This window comes from Culex pipiens, chromosome 2 (assembly GCF_016801865.2).
Source record: "Culex pipiens pallens isolate TS chromosome 2, TS_CPP_V2, whole genome shotgun sequence".
Classification (NCBI taxonomy): domain Eukaryota; kingdom Metazoa; phylum Arthropoda; class Insecta; order Diptera; family Culicidae; genus Culex; species Culex pipiens.
In genome coordinates, this window is record NC_068938.1 from 81,392,700 (window position 1) to 81,416,506 (window position 23,807).

At 38.7% G+C, this 23,807-nt stretch overlaps 2 protein-coding genes across 3 annotated transcripts; one reads left to right on the forward strand and one right to left on the reverse strand.

Annotated features, from left to right (window-relative positions):
- Window positions 1–10,662: 10,662 nt before the first annotated feature.
- LOC120423670 (male-specific lethal 1 homolog) lies at window positions 10,663–12,553 on the forward strand. Its single transcript, XM_039587556.1, has one exon. It carries the CDS (start codon window positions 10,831–10,833, stop codon window positions 12,361–12,363), a length of 1,533 nt encoding a protein of 510 aa, XP_039443490.1. The 5' UTR covers window positions 10,663–10,830; the 3' UTR covers window positions 12,364–12,553.
- Window positions 12,554–13,818: 1,265 nt separating this feature from the next.
- On the reverse strand, window positions 13,819–23,356 carry LOC120423661 (voltage-dependent calcium channel subunit alpha-2/delta-3). Of its 2 annotated transcripts, none has more exons than XM_039587544.2 (13): window positions 22,988–23,356; window positions 20,708–20,789; window positions 20,439–20,645; window positions 19,845–20,378; window positions 19,434–19,559; window positions 18,369–19,378; window positions 18,168–18,313; window positions 17,592–18,094; window positions 17,288–17,530; window positions 17,108–17,225; window positions 16,832–17,051; window positions 16,558–16,771; window positions 13,819–14,446 (listed from the first exon to the last, which is right to left on the reverse strand). In XM_039587544.2, the coding sequence occupies exons 1-13, from the start codon at window positions 23,104–23,106 to the stop codon at window positions 14,327–14,329; spliced, it is 3,642 nt and encodes a 1,213-aa protein (XP_039443478.1). In that variant the 5' UTR covers window positions 23,107–23,356; the 3' UTR covers window positions 13,819–14,326. The 2 variants fall into 2 exon arrangements, with proteins under 2 accessions (XP_039443478.1, XP_039443477.1); XM_039587543.2 differs by having other exon boundaries at window positions 18,156–18,313; window positions 22,988–23,355.
- Window positions 23,357–23,807: the final 451 nt, after the last annotated feature.

Below are 23,807 nucleotides of genomic sequence, written 5' to 3' on the forward strand. Positions count from 1 at the left end.
CTATTGGCATTTTAGTGAAAAAATAGCACAATTTTCAAACTCAAATAAAAAAGTGTTCCATTCAGATATCAACTCGGTTCGACCTGCAGCTTGTAGGGGACATTTGGGACTACCATCTGAGACTGAGAACGCTTTGGGTAAGGCAGTTTAACATATTAAATAGACACTTTTACTTTTAGTGAATTTTTTGGTTGTAAATTTTTGCTCGGGGGACCCCTTAGATCCCATTTTCTGATGATAATTTTATCATAATCGTGTTTCTGAGACAATTTCACAATAGAATGTTTATTTGCATCCATTTTAATCCGAGCAAAAATTTACAACCAAAAAATTCACTAAAAGTAAAAGTGTCTATTTAATATGTTAAACTGCCTTACCCAAAGCGTTCTCAGTCTCAGATGGTAGTCCCAGATGTCCCCTACAAGCTGCAGGTCGAACCGAGTTGATATCTGAATGGAACACTTTTTTATTTGAGTTTGAAAATTGTGCTATTTTTTCACTAAAATGCCAATAGCTCCCTTTAGATTCAACCAATTGGGATGCTCTACCCTGCATTTTGTTGCATTTTTTAAGCCCTTTCAGATGCATATTGAATTTTGAAATTAAATTGAATTTTGCCCAAGTTACAGCCTTTTAACGATTTTTGACGTTTTTGAACCTTCAAACTTTGTGTCCCGATTTGCCCCACTTCCCGTTGACCTAGAGTGCTCATATTTTGGCCAGATGCTAGTTTTATATGTACAAACAACCTCTGAAAATTTCAAGCAGATTGGTGAGGTCCAAACGACGTCCCATACAAAGGGGTATGCCCTGTTCGTGGACTCGCTCTTAAGCTTTTTTACTTATTCAGCCTCCTGTGATCATAATTTGATTTTATGTAACTTTTTCCATACAATCTGCACATTTTCCGGAATCGGTTCCAGAGTGACCAAATTTGTCACTTTTTGGCGTAAAATCTTTCCTTGGTCTTTTACGAACCCAACGCAACAAGAAGCACCCCGATCCGACGCTCCGTATTAAACTGATCAAAGAGACTATTATTTAAATTTGGAATCTGGCGTCAAGCATATTCAAAATTTCGAAAAAAAAACCTATTATTCATTAAAAAAAAACACAGAAATATGGTCAAAAATTGTGCCATTTACCATTACTCAATAGTAGAGGGTGACGACTCTCGAGATTTTCAATTTCCCGGGAATCGAGAGTTGAGTTTTGCCATTACCCGGGAATTCCCGGGACCCGGGATTTTTTTCAACTAGCCAATAGTGTCAATAACTTAAAAAGAAAAGTAAAAAAAACGTTTCTTTTTAATGAATTCAGATACAATTAATTCATACTAATCCAATGAAATGTAAATTTGAGTAACCTCATTGTTTTAAGGAAAATTTTCTTCATTTAAATTTTTTACCTCAATCCACAAATACAAAATCGTTTCTTGAGCCTTTTTGGGACTCGAAATTGCAGTTTAAAATGTTTACGAATCTTCATTCGCACATTCGCTTCATTCGAGTGATTTTTCAAAAGTTGTGGTTGGACTTATTATTAGATTTTATGAAATTAGAAATATAACTAATATATAATTTTCCATTTTTGCAGTATGGCATTTTTCCAATATGATAAATAACGACACAAAGTAAAAACTTTAAGTTGATTTTTTCCTTCTTAAGATCAACTGTAAATGTTCACAATTAGCGGACACTAACTTTACAAATAATGCCTGATTTTTATTCCCAACATAAATATAATTTAATATGCAAAACACAAAATTACTTATTGACATCAAAAAAGGAAATTACCTCGATACAGCGAAATTGGCTTACCAAGAATTAAAAAAACAAGTTTATGAGTTTTTCTATGCTTGATAGAGGATATGGAAATCAAACTTATCTTGAAAAGGTTTTCCTTCTTAAAAATAATAAATATTTCATTCCTGGTGTGTTACTGCTAAGAATGTTTCAAGGTAAATTTTGGGGTCCACATTTTTTGGTTACTCTCAATTATAGTTTTTGGAATTTTTTAAAAGTTTAAATTTACACTTTTAAAATAAGTAAATTAGAGAAGCATTGGTTTATTCAAATTTGAGAATCGAACATTGAACATCCAATATTCTAAACAATTTTGAATTTTTCAAATGTTTTTTCTGATTAAATTTTTAATTTTGGGTCGATATTTGTAAGTAAAAAATTTCCCGGGAGTCTCGACCAAATTTCCCGGGAATCGAGAGGTCCAAAAATGGCCGATTTCCCGGGAAATTTTTCCCGGGAATTCCCGCTCGTCACCCTCTACTCAATAGTGAAAAAAAATTAAACAATTAATTTAAAGGGGAATTTATTGTACTTTTCAAATTTAACAGAACCCAAAAGTTTTCGTTTTATAATTTGTTTTTTTTTTTATGCACCAAAAAACGAAGTTGACTTCAAAGCTGTCGGCCACCATTGCTAGTACCAACCGCTAGTGTCTTCTACAAGAACTTCGCCGCCCTGGGCTCCAAAGTGTTTGAGTACGGCCCGTAGCGACGGCGCCGGATACCCATATTTACACTAAGAATTTTAGAGCGCCCGCCACGGGATTCAAACCAGCAACCTCTGGATTGTGAGTCTAGTGCGCGGTCCGATTGACCCAATTCTAGAATCCAGGAATTGTGTGTGGCCCGGCAAATCGGACGACCTAGAAAAAAATATAGAGGTTTAAAGAAATATTCAAATTAGAAAAACGCAAAATCAATTGTCAAACGGATGAAAGAAGTTCAATCATCAATGTTAGTCGATTTCTTAGCACGTTTTTTGTGCTTTTAACAGCTGTCAGTCGTTCCAATTAGTGAGATCGAATTCACAAATCCGAAATCAGTTCCATTCAACTTAGCCGTTGGGCTCTGTATAAAATTGTGAATTACCATCAAAGTAGTGCTATTCCAATGCGGATTTGCTGGTAGCAAGTCTTTGAGAAATATTTTTGAAAAAAACACCATTTTGAACATTACAAACCAGGATAAATTTGTTTACGTTGAAAATAATTATTAACTACAATTTCATAAAGTTTATAAAGCTAAAAATCTCGTTTGAAATTAAACTTAAAAAAAATTGTAACCGCCTTTTAAATAACATTATAAAAATAAAATCAAAAAGTGAAATAAAGGCGTTTAATGATAGCAAATATCGAGTGTTCATCTAAATTTAAGAAGGTTTGTATTAAATGATCTAAATCCAATGTGTTTTGCACTTTTCGAAGTAACAAAAAAGCAAAAAACTTCAGCCAGGTCCGTTTGCAAGTCAGTACATAACACAATTGAACCTCCGCCGTCCAGTCAATGTGTGTGCAATTTCATGTACGTTTGTTAACTGATCTTGCTTATCTTCTTTCATGTTCTGATCTTGCTCCCTCGCTTAGTATTTGTCGTTGCACTATCAGTGACACACACGCACACACACACCCACCTTCACGCGGGAGAAAGCGCAGAAAATCAACAAGAAGAAGCTTCAGTGTGTGTCCTTTCGTCATTGTCGTTGACGGTAAATGGTGATAAAAATAAATTTTATTAGTTTACCCAACATCAACACTCTTGAACGAACGAATGAAGGCATAAGCACTTCGGGTCGACGCCGCCGCCACCGCCGAGCGGTCGTTTTGCTACCGATCCCAAGCGCCGAGGTACGATTCCAGCTTCCACCATGGTTAATCCCCTCCAGCCAGAGCGTCTTTCGCGTTCTTTTATATTACACACGTGTGGAGCAGTTATAACGGTATGGGTGAGTGTGTGTGTGTGGGTTTTACGCGCGAAGCAAGGTGAATTTCTATGTAACCTATCCCGGCGGAATATTAGGGCCAATTGATTCTAGGAGTACCTTCTATTTCAGCTCATCAAATTTTACGATATGCCACTACTGCTTAAACATGGACTTATATTCTGATTTATTGGAAGTATAATTGGAAAAATTGAGGCGTGTGATATCGTGCAAACGGTATGCAAATGACAAAAAAGTATTTTAGATCACAAACATCATTTTAAAACTTTGTGTTTGTTTGTAGATTTGCAGGAACATGTTGTAAAGTGTAATAAATTATCTTAATGTAATAAACAAAATTTAAAGGTGCTGAATCTGGTTATTTTTTTCCTGTATTCACCTTTGAAACTTAATCAATAAAGTTGCTAATTTCGTTCCAAAGGTCAATGAAAGGTAAAATTTGCTGAACTATCCTAGAAAACAAACTTTCAGAAGTCTCGAAACTTTATCGTAATACTGTAATATATTTCCTTATTCTTAGCTAGGTAACTTTTTGGAAAAACTCGAACTCTAGAGTTTTTTTTCAAAAGGTTTAGCTATTGTATTTCATATGTTTATAGGACCCATTCAAAAAAACCAACCCTCTGGCACAACTGTAATTGGCTAGAACGTTTGACAGTCACCAAAACCTCGAAGAGCCCACGTAGTAGTATTAGTGAAGAGCCCACGTTGTTTATCGTGGGCTCTTCACTAATACTACTGCGTGGGCTCTGTAAGTATAGCAGTATTGGTGTTGTCTGTTTGTTTACACCAAATCTTCAAGAAACATCACTTTTTGTGTGTGCAAATCTGTTACGAAAAATGGTGAGAACTGTTGCTTCCGATTGACCGGGAAGATTTCGTACTTGCCATTTCATTAGGGCACATAACTTTTTTAGGCTAGAGTGTGTCCCTTTCACAACTTATGTAAACTGTCATTTGATTGAAAGGGATACACTATTGTTTACAAAAGTCATGTGCCCTTTTGAAATGTTAGGCTCCATTTGCCGGGTAGTACCGGACCGGGAACTGGCCAAGTCCCGCTGTTGATCCTTCCGAACAATTCGCTGCAATCTCCGGCAGCTAGTAACCGACCAAGTGCAGAAACATCCGTGATTCCGGTGATTGTGGCGGAGCTGGTCTTTCCGAGCATCCTTCGATAACCTTCTCCGAGGACTGGCCCACTCCCGCTGTCGACTCGCACAGTGAATCGAAGGAATCGCGTGCTTGTGTAGAATCCGACCTTTTGTGGACTCACAAGAAGTTCATCGCGAAGTGGTCCGAACAAATCTGAACTTTGAACTTGCAAAACCGTCTTCATCGCCACTTCGCGGGGCATTTATCCATAGTCTCTGGCGGATAGGGTCCTTCGGGAACTTGTGTTTGGAAATCCGTCCCGTTTCGTTATTTTTTCATGGAAATCATTTCAACATTTTGAAATTATGCCTTTTTTACCACGCGGTTTGTTTATTTTCAAATTTTGACAACAAATGCGTTCTTCATCTTCTTTGTTGTCTTCATGTTCGCGTCGAACATTTAGGTTTACATAAACATGGCCGTCGTGACAGAGGGCTGAAAAAAACTCTAGAAATGTACAATAGCTGGCCACAGTAGCCGATAGCTAAGAGGAAGAGATGCCGACTCGCTAACTGTTTTGAAACCAGCTCAGGAACCAGCGAAATTTGACAGATGCTCAGTCGACACCGTAGACAAAAAACTACAACAGGGCATCATCCATCGCGTTTGGCAGTGTTGTCAGAATGGGTAGAATTTTATGTTTCAAATAATTAAATGAAAGTTTTATTTCAAGTAATGTTTTAATTCATGTTTAATCAGTAACAAAAACCGTTTAAAATAAAAAAGTGATAACAACAAAATCAGTCAACTCAAACGAAGATCAAACATACATACTCCTGCTGTCAAACTTCATTTTTCTCGATTTTCGTGGATGATATGTCTTCAATCGTAGGCGGATGAATCTTGTGTGTATGGTTCGATAAATGTCCCCCAGGTTGTGGCCACCATTATCGGAATGGCCATTTTCATGTCCGGTATCGAAAATGATGAATTTGATACCCATATTGCCAAAACCCGTATGGTTCGGCAAATGTCCCCTATGTCCCCCTTTGTCAAAATACTCAGTAATTTTCAGCAGGAAACAGTAATAATTACAAAAAATTACTGTTCCAATTTCACCACTTTCTCTCGCAACCGGGAAACTAGTGTTCCAACGTTCTCATTATTTTCTGCTCCAAGCTCATCCGGAATGGGTCCGGTTGTATCCAGATTTTTAAGCGAAGATGGCGTTTGAATTGTGAACGCCCGAAATGTCAAATTCACACAGTGGTACCAACATTACGAAAAAAGTGTGCCATGGCATGACAGCCACATTTTTTTTCGAATGTTGGTTCTACTGAGCGATTTTGACATTTCGGACGTTCACAATTCGAACGCCATCTTCGCTTAAAAACCTGGATAGTTTTTGGCATTGCCGTCGACAAAATGGATCTGTAAATTGAAGAAAAAAAAATCATTGGAATACTGTTTCTTTTATGTCAACCCCTTGTCTTAATTTTCTTGTTGCGTTAAATTTCTACAAAAAATATATTTCTTCAGAGAAACTTACCTCACAAACGCGGGTACTGCCTTTCACATTGAAGTGAAGTTCTTCATCCGTGCTGTTCACATAAAAGCTGATCCATGCACGTCGGATACACAGATCCTTCGGGAATCGGTGAAAGCTGAGCAAGGGATCAGTCCGCCGTGTCCTCCCACACCCAACAACCATACACTTCATGTCAAAAATACAAAAAAACTGAAAATCAAAACCACCCACTCCAATCAAAACAAACGCGTGCGCTACAAGCAGTAGGATGCAACAGAATGACACTTTCTGGCAACTCGGTATCCCTCTTCGCACTACCCCGTCGAAATGTTTGATAGGGCACAATGTTGTCAAAAAAAGAGGTGGAAAAGAAAAACAAGAAGCTCATTGGCACCTCTTCCTCTTAGGCCGATAGTAATACTCATCTGCACTCAAAAAAAGCCACACGTAGATGCTAGATTTTAAGCCAATAAATTGCCAGATTATTGTTTTAGGGAGCTGTTTTGATGATGTCTGAGATATACACGTGTAAAATTTGTGCAAATTCTTCAATTTAGAACATACCTTTGGAATAAATTTGACTTGTCTTGTGATGTAATTTGGACATACATAAATGGCTACTGTGGTGTAGGGGTAAGCGTGGTTGCCTCTCACCCAGTCGGCTTGGGTTCGATCCCAGATGGTCCCGGTGGCATTTTTCGAGACGAAATTTGTCTGACCACGCCTTCCATCAAATGGGGAAGTCAATGTTGGCCCCGGTCTAACCTAATGTTACGTGAGGAATGAGAATGAGGACAAAACCTTGACATGCATTTCTTTTAGATTGAATTCTAGTTTTGCTCACCTGTCTTTGAATTTGAATGGAGATCAGTTTAGCTAAACATAAATTATTGTTAACATTTGCCTGATCCAGAAATCTCTTTAAAACAGGGGTGCTCAAAGTTTTTAAATTGTGAGCCAAATGTAAAGCTCTCGAGAGCTTGCGGGTCAAACATTAAAAAAATGCTTATTTAAAAAAGTTCAAATTTATAAAAATCAACTAAACCAAAAATTTGAAAGAAAAAATTATTCATAAGTATATTTCATAGCTGGTCAAGGTCAATCGTGATTTCACAATTATAATGGAAATTAAAAAACGATTTATTAGAAGGCACTTGTAACCTCATTAAAAATCAACATATTTCAAAAAAAAAACAACACAAACCTTTTAATTTTTAAATAAAGTGCAACTGTAATGATAAATCAGAGGAGATTTACAACAATCTTTCGTAAAAATAAATATTGATAAAAATCGTTTATAATAATTGAATGCATTTTGGTCTGCCTGAGACAGATGTTTGTCAATTAGATTTATTTTAAATTTGAAAGTTTTATGACTCATTTCCAAAAATGTTAGATAAAAATGTTGACGAAATTACAATAATTCACATTAGAACGTTCAATTCTATAGATTTTCCAACACAATATTTGTGTCAAATAATCGGGATCATAGATTACATTTATAACTTGCGTATTTTAAAGTTATCGCAGTTTTATTGAAAAAAGTCGCTATGTTCCCGTTTTCGTCATTTTCCCATTTTTGCGCGTGGCGCGTCGAAAAATCCAGTTTTTATTTTCAAAAAATCGTATCTCAGAGTATCGATGACATAACTTCACCATTTTTTGAAATGTAATGTGAAATTTTTCGAGGAATCCGATAAAAATATTTTCAGACATAGGCTCTTTGGTCCCGAGAACTTCAAAACAGCATTTTAAGTTTTCATACGACCTTTTCAAATGTTTGCTAGATTTTTGAAATTTCATGCTATTTTTCCCAAATAGCCAAACTAATTACCTTTCTTTTGCGTTTAGGACAGCTGAAATCGGATGAAATGGCGCGGAGATATGATTTTTTGAAAAAAAAAAAAGTGGTTTTTGCGAAAATCGACGAAAATTGCAAGTTTTTGGACCACTCTAACACGGCATAGGTCGCCCTAATGGCCAAACAACGGGTCTAATTATTTCGGCAAGGAACCCCCAGAAAAAATTTGAGCTCGATCGGAGAACTTTTTTTCGAATCATGCTGTTTTCGTGGGGAATTGCTGTATAGTGAAATTGTCTCAGAAAAACGAAAATGACAAAATTATTACCAGAAAAATTAACAACCAAAATATTCAGTAAAAGAAAAAGTACCTTAAAACAGGGTGACTTTGATAGACTTTGATAGGTTTGCGATTTTTCCGCAAAATGAAGAGTACAATTAAAATACGTAAGGAATGGTTCAGAAACTAACCGTGGTAGAGAAGTGTTCAAAGTACCTCATGAAGAACTTTTCATAAATTTTTGAAAAGTTTATAAAGTTAGTAAACTATAGTTAAGAAAATGTGGAAAAGTCATTATTTTAAACTTCTCAAAGTGTCATGATTTTCTCAATGAACATGATTTTTAATCGGAAAACGGAATGCATTTTCGGATTCTTTGGACAATTTTCCACTAGGAGGGGTTAAATAAGTTTGTAAATAATAAATAATATGTGTTTTTGAAACACAATTAAAACAAATCTCCAAATTTATAGGCAAATTCAGTTGAACAAATTTCATGTAAAATGTGAAAACTTGTGATTCGTGCTTCGAATTCAGTTTAAAATGCAATATAAATCTATAATTTTATATACAAAACTATTTTTAACAAATTTTAGGCAAAATTCCGACTTTTTAACAATTTTACCTAAAATTTATATGTATTTTGTTTAAAAAGCTTATAAACTTAGTTAACTTAATATAAACATTGAGTTTTTTCTTACAAACTATATCAGCTACGTTAGTGATGGTACATTTAACGTACAAATAAAGTTTGAACATCTTAAATATGATTTTAACAAGAAAAACTATGACTATCAAAGTCACCCCGGAATTAAAACCAAGAATTTTTAACGTAACTATTTTTCTAAACACTATTGAAAAAACTTTTTTTTCCAAAATAGTGCATGGACTTTGTGTGGCCTACCCCAGTACATGTTTTAAAAATAATAATCTTGAGAAAAACCTTACCTGTTGGAAAATATTCTAAAAACAAATTGAAATCCTATCATAGTCACCCCGGTTTACGGTATCTATTTTTAAGGTTAGACTGCCTAACCCAAAGAGTTATCAGTCTCAGATGGTTGTCCCATTAGGGTGTATTATGGTTGTATGGAAAAAAAATGTATCTGTATCTTCTTTCAGGACCAAGTTAGCACCATACTCTCTTCAGAACCTCAAAAGGAACTGAAAAATGCTGTGCTAGAAAATCGATTTTGTTATTACATCCTATAGTCCCATATGTCCCCTACAAGCTCCAAGTTGAATCGAGTTGATATCTGGATGGAACACTTTTTTATTTGAGTTTGAAAATTGTCCTATTTTTTCACAAAAATGCCAATAACTCGCCTTAGATTTATCCAATTGAGATGCTTCACTCCACATTTTGTTAAATATTTGAAGCCCTTACAGATGCATTTTGAGTTTGTTAATTAATTTGAATTTTGCCTAAACTACCGCTTTTTAAAGATTTTTGACGCTATTGAGTCATAAAACTTTCTGTCCCAATTTACCCCACTTCCCGTTGGCCTTGAGTGCTCATACTTTGGCCTGATGCTAGTTTTATATGTACAAATAACCCCTGAAAATGTCAGGCGGCTTGGTGAGGTTGATGCGAGAAGGGTATGCTTTGCTCGTGGACTCGCTCTTAAGTTTGCAATGTTTGATTCCATTGCAAACTTCGAATATTGATTGATAATTTATCAAAGTCCCAGATGATTATTCTATTGTAAGTTCAGAAGACATTAATTTAAATTTTTATATTTTTTCGCCTCCCCCCCCCTCGACTTTGGTCAGAGCCGAGGGTTAAAACTTCAAAAAATATTTTCAACGGCCTAATCCAGTATAGAGAACCGGTTATTATTCAATCTAAATCAAATATTACACCCAATCCATTGTAGCAATTGGATCTGAAACTATCTTATATTTAATGGCAAATAAGTTTTGAATCCCCGAATAAACTTAAACAAACTAGTTTTTTTGCTTGCACATTAAGCTATATTAAAGGAAAACATTTCAAAACAATCCGTTAGGTACTAAAAACATTCTCAGGTATAAAGTAATTTGTTCAGTTCAGTTTTGAATCGTACTCCCTTTTATAACAAAAAGTTATCGCAGCAGCTATGAATAGGTAAACCTTAAACGAAAAATCTACCCGTGCAACGCAAATGTCAACGAAACATCGCACACAGTACCACAGTTGATTACGGACGCCGCCAGCTGACAGTTTGCCTTCATCTGTCAACGGCTTTCGCAAACTGCGTTGTTTGCGGCTTTCTGGAAAAGTTTTGTTTCGGCGTGCTTGATCTTGATAACATTTTTTTTGCGGCTTGGTGGTTCGAAATTGTGGTGTGAATTACGCGGAACTGGCGATTTGGGACTGCTTGCTGGAAAACCGGACATCACCATGATGATGGAAAACTTGGACCACGTCTACTGCAACACGGCGTCCACCGATGTTGGTGGGAAGGACTCTTCCGACCAGATGAGTTTATTTAAGGAGGTTAAGCAGCTTCAGTCCATTCTGCTGCTGCATTTGGACCTCATCCAGGAGCAGAGCGATCAGATTCTGGCCAAAGACAAGTTGATTATCAAGCTGAAGGATGAGAATGAAATGCTCAAGCATCAGCTGGAACTAGTCAACAAACGGATGCAGCAGATGAAGCAGCAGCAACAGCAACAACAACAACAACAGCAGCAGCAACGAGAAAATAACATTCCAATAAGAAGTGTGGCGGTGGAAAAAGTGTACGAATTTAACAGCCGGCTTATTCCGAGCATCGATCCGGCACCATTGCGTGAAGCTATTCCGGAGGTTACCAGCACCGTGAGGAACATCAAGAAGGAAAACATCTCTAGCGAGTATGACCACTTTGATTCAATTGATTTTGGCGGTGAACTTGAGTCTGAAATCAAAATTGAAAACAATGAAATCGAGGAGGAAATTTTTCTCAACTATTCCAAGTCGGACGACGAATCGGTTCCGTCGAGTGACGTTCCGTTGATGGAGAGCCGGCCGGTCGTGGAATTGCGTCCGTCGAGTGCTAGTACGCCGGTTGATTTTGGAGCCAGCATTTCGCAACCGCTGGAAATCCCGGCAAGCGACTCTGAGTACAACAACAATGTAAACATCCAGTTTGACGCCGTCGACGATCAGCCGGACTTGAAGGATCTAATCAATTTGCATGATGGTGTTTCAAAAGCAAGCAACTACAATCCGATTTGTTCGTCGGGGAACTCTTCCGATGGCAGTTTGATAAAGAAGTCCTGTAAGACACTGTTTATGATCACAAAGAAGCCGTACATAACCTGCAACTGGAAGGACGAAGCCATTACGAACGACATCGAGCGGATATTGGAGAACGAAGCTGCGGAGCTGGAAGTTCCCTGCTGGACTGTGATCGACGACAACAACGACAGTGCTTCCAACTCCAGTGAGTTGCTAACGGAGAACATTAGTGATGAGGTGTACATGAAGCGACACGCAAAATTCGAGCTGGACGAGAGACGACGCAAAAAGTGGGACGTCCAGCGCATTCGTGAGCAGAAAACGATAGAACGCTTGAAGAAGCGTCACCTCAAAACCGACCCCGACAGCGAGCAGAAGAACATCGTTTCGTTCTATCCGCTGGTCGATTCCATCAAGTACGTCCAGGTGACGGACGAAATTCCGGTGCAGGCGTTCGGTGAGCTGATTCCGATCCTGCCGACGAGCAGTTTCAGCCTGCCGTGGATGGCGGCCAGCCTGGACGCCACGGACAACATTCCGCCGACCGAGTTCGGACCAGGGCCACTGTTCAGTGCGGCAACCGGAGTTCCGGCGACGGCAACGACGTCCGCAGCTTCGCAGCCAGTCAAAACTAAATTCCTGCACCGGTTGGCCCCCAATCTGGTCACCCAAAAGCAGCGATTCACCAAGCGCATCAAGAAGGAGACATGAATTCGAAGGGGACGAGTGCGGAGTGCGGTCAAGTGCGTGGGAGGTAAAGTGCTTTAACAAAGATCTACTTGATGGTGATTTTGAATTTGTATGACAAATAAGATTAATCCAGTTGGAAGATATCTTTATCTGATAGATTGAGCATGGATATTTGTAAAAAGTAAGATAAGAAATAAAGTTGTACAATGTGGTTGTTCATTTTCTCTTGCAGAATGAAAGAAAACCTTTAAATCTGAGGTGCCCCTAAGTAATAAAAAGAATATCTCTTCGAAAACATTTGGAACAGAGCAAAAGTTTTACAAATTTTACTTGAGAACCACAGCAAAAACTACTTGCACCCAACTAATTGTTGCACAGAAGTAGAATAATAGGTTGGCTCAAACAATTTATAAAACGAGCGTCAATATTGCACGAATTTAAATCTATTTTTGTGTATCTGAAAAGTTTAGAAGTAGAGTCTTTTAAACCTGCAAAAAATTGCGCCCTTAACTTAATTCAACTCATGGCAAGAGCGACAACATAGCAGGATCACGACTAAATGATAAATGATATTCGTGCACGATACAATGTTAAGTTCTTCAATACGATGCTATTCTTGCATGCAAAGTTGAACCCAACTTTGAGAGATTGCCAAAATGCTGTGATATTCGAACCAATTATAAAAGCGATGTTTGTTTTTATTTGAAATTATCAACAATTTATTGTATCAATATGGGCAACTCGTTATACTTTTGTCCACATCAATATATAATTAACTTATAAATATCTCATGACTGCGTTAACTGATTAAAATTCCATTACAAATGACGGGCACGAGATGGAAACAGATGTGTACGTGGTTAAATTTCCGGCTAGACTTTCCTAGTATATCATCATTTTAATTTAAACACTTTGCTGTCGCAGATATATATACTATATACTAAATATTGCGTTTTGGAGCTCTTCTTCTATCTGGCAGCTCGGTGCACCAATCAAATAGAAAAATATTCACCTGTGTGTAAGTGTCTTTTTTTGTGGTTCAATATTTACAATTGGCTAAACGATTAAATGTTTCACAATTTGGTACTTAAATTTGCTAAATATTGTGGTTCCCAATTGAGTTATTTTTACTTTGTTTTTCATATAAAATTGAACATGAACGTGTAACAAAAAATGCCTTTCCTTAACTAAATTCTTTCTTTTTACATGCATTTTTCACAAAAGTTACCCTCATTTGAGTCGTTTCTATCAACTAGATTGTAAAACAACATAGTACATAATAGAAAGAGCGTGTGAGTGTGTGTGTGTGTGCTTTACACAAATAATCATTGTCGTTACGCGTTAAACAAGTGAGATTGTTTGTTTATTTGAGGTTCTGCTTGTTTGGTTGCTTCATTTTATAGAAAATAAAAACTGCTTCAGAATTGGCTGCAAAAGGCGTGGAGGGCAGCTGGTATTTGTGTGAGTGTGAGTATGTGGTTGGTGTGTGTGGAAGGAATGATTCGTATAAAACACACTTGTGGTTAAACAACGATCAGCGTGTACGAACAAATAACAATTGGTAATATTCTCGATTTATCCTCGTAGTGATTGTGACTAAAAGAGTATTAAATGACAAATGATTGACTTTCGATACAACTGTAAGAAATTGGCTCATCCTGATTGTATAGGTTTCAAGGGTCCTCATCCGAATGTGCGCATTAAAATAACCATTTTAACGCTTTGTTTCCAGTGTTAATATTCTTCGCAAATGAAGGCATCGAAAAATTTCCGTCGATCTTTTACGAAATAAATTCTGTCCTTTCCTTCATTTCCGCAAACTTTCATTCTACAGGTATAAGTTGTCTCGAAAATTTTCTTCTGCTAAACCTACAAACTTACAAAGACTTTGGTTTGACCTAGAGCTTCCATTTTGCTTTCTGTGTGTGTGAGTCTGTTTTTGTTTCAACTACAAATGTTTGGTAATCATTCCGCTTCACTTTACTTAAAATTGGACTAATTTTTGGGCACATCGATATAACAACAGTGACACTAGGGACGTTATCACTACAGTCAGTTGGAGCAGCGGCTTGGAGGTGCCACCGCATTGAGCCACCAGCTCCTCCTGTGGAATACATGGAATAACAATCAATATTGATGCAACTTATAAGTTTTTGAAATTTTATCTAAAGTTTTTTTAATGAACGCTGGCTGCAAAAACTGCTTTTTAAAGTTGAACGTTTTTAAAAACTTAAAGTCTAGTGATTTTATTTTAAAAGAGCTTATCTCTAGAATTTTGCTATTGAAATTTATGTGCTTTTAAAAATGGTATTGAAAAAGGAATGTTGAGCAGATGAACGTTATATATTGTAGTTTAATGTAAATATCAATAAATTAAAAATATTTCAAACAAAGAAAAAATTCTATTCTATAAAGGGGGCGCAAAATTTAAATAAGAAATTGATTTATTTATTTGTTTTAAAACACAGCACGACCAAAATCAATGTGTATTAAATATAAGACCAAATGACAATTGACCATTTTTGTCGTGCTGGTTAACTTGTTCCTGAATATAAAGGAATATTGCAAAAAAAAGGAAAATCTAAAATCATGCATTTAGCTAGAAGGCCTAGTAAACGGAACAGTTTTGCCTTCCATCATCTAATCAAGCTGTTATGTTGTGTTTGGACGGAAAATAGACTTACGAAAGTTTGTTTTTTCCTCTTGGTTTGAAAACAAATCGAATGAAAAAAAAGTTAAACTAAACAACAATTTGGAATGAAAATATCAAAACCAATCATGGTTGGAATGTTTAAAAAAAGTTAAAATGTGTTGTTGTTAAACTTATAAACAATTAAAAAAATAATTGAAAAATCTCAATTTGAAACTCGACTAACCCTGGCTGACCTCTGCCTCTAAGAGAAAAACAGAGGTCCAATATTTAGGCTATTACCTACATTTCAGAAACGTCATCTCACAACGTCACAATGGATCATATTTTTGAAAGATATTTAAATCTTCTCTCTTGCCATTTTTGTCTTTTTTTCTAACATTATTGTTCCATGATTTAGTTGCTTAAATATGATCAGTTAATTAATATAAACTAGTAAAATACGAACATTTCATTTCTTGACTTTAAATGCATTTCAATTGCAGTTTGACGTATTTATCTTGAAAAAAATATTATTATTGACGTGGAATGGCTGTATACTGAATTTTTTTATACATCTGCTAGATTTTAAAAATTTGATATTTTTTTCGAGAGCATCGGAAAATTTCACAATATTTTTGTTTTTTTTTTACATTGAAAATCCAACGAATGCCCTGTGTGCCTACCTACAACAAGTCTGAAATTTTTCAATTACCACATTGTACGGTTTTTTCGCCTAAGTTCATTGCAAATATTTTTCAAAGTTTATGTCTAATATATCGAAACATTTCAAAAATATCAAAATACGGATTTTTGGAAATTGTTTAATTTAGTTATTGAAAAATAAGCATTTTTTCCGTCACGCAGAAAAATGTTTTGTAGAATCAGCCTGTACGAGATTTGAATCAACAAAATTTTTGTTGAATATAATCAACGCCGATTTTGCGTTGAAACAAACCTTGATTTTCTAAATTCAACAAAATTCTTTTGTTGTTTTGAAAAAGCTGCTTTGACGTTTAGCGTTGAGTCAACAAAAATCATAATTTTCGAATCAACAAAAAGTTTTGTTGATTCAAATATGGCTTATTTTTCTGCGTGGTGGCAATACTTCTTTTACCGTGTACCAATTTTGCTTTATATTTCTCATCAATGCCGAAGATACCAAATAGATCAGAAAATTCCTTTAAAAATGTAGATTGTCTCACATACCGTTTTTGTATGAAAAGCTGCCAAATGTTAATATAAAATGTATGGAGACTTGTATGGGTGAACCAATGACACAAAGTGGCTTCAGTGGTCATAGAGAAGGCCCCCACAATGTTTTTGCCAAATAATAAAATACAAATAACATCCGTTTCCAGATTACGGGGAGAACTCTAGAGTGACAAGAAGAAAGAGCGCATAAGCATTTTGACATTTTGCGAAATTTGAACAGGTATCAAAATGCTTATGCGCCCTTTTCAAATTTTGCTCCAGATCTGATCCTTTTTCTTATCGGAGGCATTATATCACAAACCGTAACACATCTGCGTAAAAAGAAGTGCTGCTGTAACAAATAAACTTTACGCTCTACACTCTGTACTCACATCCGGGTGCTCGGTGTAGCACTCCTCCAGCCGGCGGCGGGGCAGGAAGTTGAGGCGCGTCTTCACGCACGGCAGCCCCTCCGACACGTTGTAGTTGATGTCCTGCGGGGCCGCCGACAGCACCACGTGGTCGGACGGGTACTCGTTCTCCACGATGATCATCAGCAGATTCGAGCGCGGAATCCGCTTGGCAAAGTACGGCCGGTGCAGCAGCCTGGAACGAATGTTTTGGTCATTGCGGAGGTCTTTGACGGAGGAAGGATGAAACCCATACTCTGCCGGGTTGGAGGGTAGCGATTCGTAGATGAAACCGTCACCCTTGATGAACTTGTCCTGCTGCATCACGTACAGCTCGGACTTTTTATCACAGGCGTTGTAAACCGTCTCCGTGCGGATCTCCTTCGGGCGGTTGAAGTACTCCTCCTCCTCGTTGACGACGATCTTTTTGGGCTTTTTGGGGCGCGTCAGATCCGAGTAGTCCGACTCGTCGTAATCTGCGGGGGAGGAAGACTCATTTTGAAGGTGCTTGTAAACCACAGTTACAACATACCTTCGGCATCGTAATATTCCGGGCTGGGAATGCCGTGCACCCAGAAGTCGAACTTGGACAGAGTGATGAAGAATTCAGCAATCAACCAGTTGATTCCCAACAGCAAGACTTTCAGTGGCTGAAGTTGAGAGTGAATTACAGTTAGATCTTACAACAAGTACTAGAAGCGGCGTAACTTACGTGCATCAACGAGAACGCATCATTCGGCATGACGCGTTCCTCCAGACAGAGCCCCTGCAGGTCAAACACCGGAATGATGGCGAACAGTTCCTTCTCAACCATCGACTTCAAGATGGCGCCCTCGACCTCGCCGAAGAACCGGCCCGTGTCGTTGGAGCTCTCCGACAGGACCACGTACCCGTTGTTGTCGATCACGTAGCAGTCGCGCGTCTCCGAGTGGCACGTTTCGATGCAGCCGTCACACTGGAAGGAGTGAATTGGATCGATCATGGAAGTGTGGGGCTTGAAGAAGTTATCAACTGACCGTAGTTTTCGATGTGATCTCCATGAAGCGTTGCTGCATGAGTTCGTGCGAAAACTGGAAACCGGTAACGCAACCAGGTGCCTCCAGCCCTCCGTCCCTCGGGAAGATTCCCATGGAAGCGGTCACCTTCAGCTCGACGTCCTCGGGTTCATCCGAAGCGTGCGGCACCGAGTACACGAAGCTTTTCGGATCGACCTTGTGCTGTAGAATGGCGCTTTTGTACCACGTCTCGTCAATCGACATCTTGTGGTAGTCTCCGAACTCGTTGTCTGATTCGACCTCAACTTCGCCAAAGATGAACTGCCACCTCGTCAGACCACTCATCGTGGCTACGAACCGCAGCGTGGCGTTGTACATCTCGATGATCTTACGCTCTCTGTCATTCTGGAACTCCCAGCTTCGGTAGCTGTTGTTGGTCACTTTGGCGTCAAACACCAGCAGCTGCACCAACTCCTTGTTGCAGTAGTACGCGTCATCATCCAGGGTTTTGCGTCCACAATTGGCTGCATGTACAGAAGAGGGAGTAGAGGGGGGTCAGTTTAGGGATATTTCATCACTACTTACGTTCTTCGTCACCATCTCTCTGGATGTCCTCCGGCTCCGGTTCGTACTGCTGGGACCACTTCCAGTTTGGCTCGTACAGCCGAACCAAGAAGTGCTGCAGCTCGTCTTCTGGCGTTTTAAACTCGTGACCCTCCAGATAATGATACTTACAGTACACCCTGAAAGCAACGTTAGTACTCACACATGCTATAAACTATTGTTAGCTCGCCTTACCATTCCGGATGCACCTTCCAGTTCTCTCCTACAAAGAACTCCGAGATGTTCGTGCCCATGTGCTGGTTCCGCTTGATCTCGTCTCCCACCTTGATCCACGTATTTCCGTAATCATGAGGCAGTACCAATCCAAGCGAAAACGGAGTATTTTCCAGTGGAGCGAAGTAGTAATCCTGGTACTCCAGCGAAACTCGCCTCATCTTATCGTAATGGAACCGCACCGGAACCTTCAGCATCTTGCCGACCTTCGAAAACACCAACTGCTCCCGCAAATCCTCCATCACCTTGTTCATCTCACGCCCCGTCAACGAATCGTCCGCGATATCCGCGATATCACTCAGAATCTGCTCGATCTCCGTCAGATCAATACTGTTGTAGTTCTCCTTAAGCCGACCGTGTGAAACAGGCCGTAGATCCGGATGCATCAGCACGTACCCGTTGTTGCTCACGATGAAAGAGTAACCGTTGACCCCTAGCTTATAAGGCAACGTTAGCTCGTCCAAATCCTCCACGGGGATATCCGTGCCGGCCACTCCCAACAACCGCGCCGTCCTCGTTTCATTGTAGTGGTTCGCCTTCCGATCAAAAGCCGGCGCACCAACCGCTATCATCAACCGAGGCGGCTCATCATCATCCGCTTCCGACTCGAGGTTCTCCGCCGTGTCCGTGAAGGCGTGCGTCCACGTGGGCGGATGTTCGACGCCCTGCAGCACCAGTGGCGTCGCTATCACAGTAACGTACTTCAGTACCTCCTCCTGGACCTCGTCCAGCGACTGGATGTGCGAGTAGTGGCCCCTGTTCAGACATGCCATCCACTGGATCTCGCGCACCTTGGTGACCTCGCGACCCAGCAGGTACGTGAACACCCGCACCGGGATCTTGGTGCCGTTTTCGAACCAGTTGTACTGCTCGAACACCTCCGTGATGTTGCTCGGAACGCCGTCCGTGATCAGCATGATGGCCTGGTTGCAGCCGCTGATGGACTCGTTACAACGGCGGATCTCGCGGTACTACGGAAAAGAAAGCGTTACATGCGTTACGCCGGGAATAACTGAGTAAACTTACGTTCTGCAACAGCTCAAACGCCTTGACAAAGGCTTTGCCAACATTGGCGTAACCCTCCGGTTGAAGCTCTTTGACATACTCGTTCAAAAAGCGAATATTTTCGGGAGTTGCTTGCACCAAAATGTCCTACGGTAATGAATAAAATTAGGTACAGAGAAACCTCTTTTTACGAGGTGGCGTTACGCTTTTTATTTCATCGATTTTTCTAAAACCATACATCATTTTTGCAAGCTACAAAACGCGTTTTGTAGATCTGAACAAAACCTACAAATTTCTTTAGAAAGATTCCAAAAATGTTTCGTCGTTCCAGAGCAATCTACAAATTTAAAAAAAACGTAACGCACCGCGTAAAAAGAGGTTTCACTGTATTTGGATTATCATTTGAATGTAACAAAAAGAAGCATAGCTTACAGAAAAGCACGGCACCAGCGGATCCACGTCATTAGAGTACTTGTAGATGTTGATGAAATCGTTATTGGAAAACGTGTCCAACACACTTTTGACCGTCAATTGAGCAATGTAGTTCCGGTACCCGGTCATGGACCCGGAATTATCCAACAGGATCACGATATCCTTCGAGCAGGTCGCCGTTTCAATGTACCACGAGCGCTTCCGACAGTCGAAGGTATCGACCTGTTCCCGGTCCCACTCCAGGGCCGGATAGTGTCGCAGCATGCCCGTGGAAGATCCAAAGTACTGCCACGACAGGGCCGGATCCGAGTTGTAGTTCTGCACGAACACGTCGTCCAGCGCTTCGGACCACTGCAGGGCCTCCAGCACCCACGGGTACCGGTCGTACACGTTCTGCGGCACGTGCACCGAGCTGTACGACGTGTTCACCGAGATGTTGAAAAAGTGCGTGTCCGGATTCAGGGACATATTGCGATACATCCAGATGTTCTCCAGCAGTGTCGACGGAATGTCCGGCTCCGGACGGTTGTCGATCTGTAACGAACCCCATTATTTCTTCCCTTGAACACATATCAACACCCCCTCAAAACTCACATTCGAGTACTTGCTCGAGTAGTATGTAAAGTTGTCCGCAATGGTTTCGTTAAACTCAAACTGCTCGGACAGCTCCTCGGCTAGGCTGATGATGCACTTGATGGCGTCCATCTTTCGGATGAACATCCGGCCCACGTTCTCCACGATCGATGTGATCAAGCTCTCGCCGTCTTTGTGCTCGACGCGAGCGTTGTATGCTTTGTATTTCTGGAAATTTGTTGTGATTTTAATTTAAATTCTGCATGCAATGGAGTTCTAAGGAAACTTACCGCAGTTATCTCACTGGCTTTAGTCATCGTTTGTGCTAAATCCCACAGCTCTTCACCGAAGTTATCACCCCATTTCTCCATGCTGTGAATAGGAGAAAAAAAATTAGCTTAAAAATGAGTAGAGAAATAACAGATTGTAGTAAGACACTTTATAAGTCTGATTTGAGAATAAAAATAAACGAAGTTGCCAGTTCCAATGACTAATGTCTTCCCTTAATATATATTTTACTTAATCTGCTGGTATCCCTTTCAAGGTGGCCACTCAAATTACATTTCAGAATTCCCGACTTTACCTTTCCATGTCCAAATAATAGGCATTTCTTACCAAAAAGATGATTAAAAATCGTAAAAACATGTAAATCTAAAATTGAAAAAGTCCATATTCACTATCAAATACTTTCAAAAATGATCAATCTGTTGGAAAAAGTAAAAAAAAATCTTTATAAATATGTGTTAAAATTCTAGAAAAACATTTCTATTTCATTGCCATGAGAAAACAAAAACAATCACGCTGTAAAATAAAATTATTAAAAAATTACAAAAAATTATTCCAATTATCATTTCAAAAATGTCTATGCATAATGTTTTGTCACTTATTATTGTCTAGAAAAGGAATAGAGGTGCCAAAATTGAAATATGACTCAATTAAAAATCCTATGCATTTTTCTAAGAAGAGTTGAAGTTAATTTTAAAAATCTCGGATTAGTTTTCAAAACGACGTAAGAGCCAATGGTAAACAAAGCCGGTATTCCTACTTACGAAAAACCAATTTCAAAAATACTTAAGATTGTTCATCTACACGTCTTTCAAGTGCCCCAAACTAAAAATAAATGAAATTTTGTTACAATTTGGAGAAAAACGAATATTAGTGTCGGAGGTCACGGTGGCTTTTACGGCTTTTTGAAAACTCACCCGAGAAATTGTCCAAATGTGAATAGACACAAAAAAATAATGTTGCCAAAAATTTAATTTATTAGATAAAATGTGCAAGTCATAATTATACTTTCAACTAATGGCTTTGGAAAATTAATAGGAATTTGTAAACAATATAAACATTTGTCCCCCTAAAAAAAACATTTTAAAATAATAACAACATAAAAACTATTGTTAAACTAAACTTGATATTCTATCAAAAAAAATGTAATACTAGAAGTTTATTTTTTATTGTTATTTTAGATAAACTTTTATCAAAAATAAAATTAATATCTTGAAAATAAGACTTGAAAATTGATAGATTTTGAACTGTATTGCTGCTTAAACAATCATGTTCGAACTTATTCCAATTAAACAAATCTAGAGTTTTTTTTTTGTTTTTTAATAGGTGCTTTAAACAACTAAAAAACTCTAAACAGAAATAACTCACAGCTGAAAGGAACCCCAAAACTCTGTTATGTATGTAAATGAACTAATTGTATCTTGATTATTCATCAATAAAACTTGAATTTAAAATTGAATATTTGTTCAAGTATAGAACAAAAACTTAATCAAAAGAGCTTTAAGTTTTATTATCATACTTTTAGAGACAATCACTACCAACCATATTAAATTAAAATATGTATAATAATAAAATCGCTTATTTTTAAGATAGTTTTAGCTGTATATATATAAAAAAAACATTTTCCTGTATCATAGCTATGTTTTGCATGTTTTGGTTAGGTTTTAAAAAAATTGAATATTAGTTACCACAGCTAATATTGAAAAACACATTTAAAAAAAACAAAAATAATTATTTTTTAACTATAAAAAATACTTGCAGCGATTTAATATAATTATGGTTATGTAAAAAAAATTATTACAAAAAATAATTAAGCTTGTACTTTTCGAAAAATAAAATTTTCAAAAAAAACTATAAGAAAGATTTCCTTCCACAACAAACTTGCTCTGTTTGTAAACACCGTCATCCGGGTGCATGCGCACTCGAAAAAAAAGTCTGTTTACAAACAGAACTCTATCGCGTTTGTTTACCAACAGAGAGAGAGCGTGTGCCGCTCAGCAGAAAGCGCGTTCTCACCGTCTCACGCGCGAGAAGCGCGCAACACGTGTTTTTCGTGAGCAGCAGCAGCGGCGCGCGTGAGAAAAACCCGGTGAGCGAGGAAAATGCTCACGCGTCTGAAAATAGCGCTCGCCTTCGTCAAGTTTGCCTCTTCCTCTTCTTGGTGGCACTTTTTCCCCGCGTGACAGCTGTCAAAGCGATTACGATTTTGGGAGTTTTGGACGGGGAAATCGGCCCAAATCGCGCGTTTCGGCCCATTTCCGGACCGTTTCGGGCCGTGTACTTACATTTCAGTCTGTACCGTTGCGTGCGCACTTTGGTCCGGTAATTTCATCCATAAAAGGAATATGGCGATGCTGAGCAGCAGTCCCCGCTGGGTGCTCATTTTTCCAACCTTTGCAGTCATTTTCACTCGCGATGGAAAATTCTAGCAGCATTCATCTACTATTAACTAACGTGCATGCTTGTCTGCAGTGTGCCCTTCGGAACGCGTGCAGATCCTAGCAGAAATGGTCCACTGGCGTTTCGGACATGGATGACAGATGACGGACCCTCTCCTCCTGCTGCTGGTTGATGGTCGATGGGCGATGATGAAAAACGTGTGACGATTTGTGCGCGTTCCGTCCGCGGCCGTGGTTCGCTCGAGACTGAGCACGGTGAGAAAAGCTATTTCAGGCCCACAGTGGGTGAGAATTTTCCGACGCAACGCCTCGACGGTGGGTTTGTTGTGGTTGAGTTTTCCGACGCGGTGCCGATTGGGGAAGGGATGCGTCCATAGAATCGGGGTCGGATTTGACGAAAGAAAATCACACATTTCTGTTTATAAAATTATATTTGCAATACCTTTAAGCGATTTTTTGGTCCGGTGACACGCAATGTATTTAAGAAAATAGGATTGTATGTTACTGAAATTTAATTTAAAAATATCTGATTGGATTTGACTTGAACACAGTGCAAAGGGCAATAAGTAAAACAAAAAATATTTGAGACGTTCTACAAAACCACCTTATGACAAATGTACTTTTAGATTTGGGTAAAACTTTGTCCATCGATTCTTTATGTCCAAATTATAGTTGGTTTCCCCAAAGAAGTTTCCATACAAAGTTT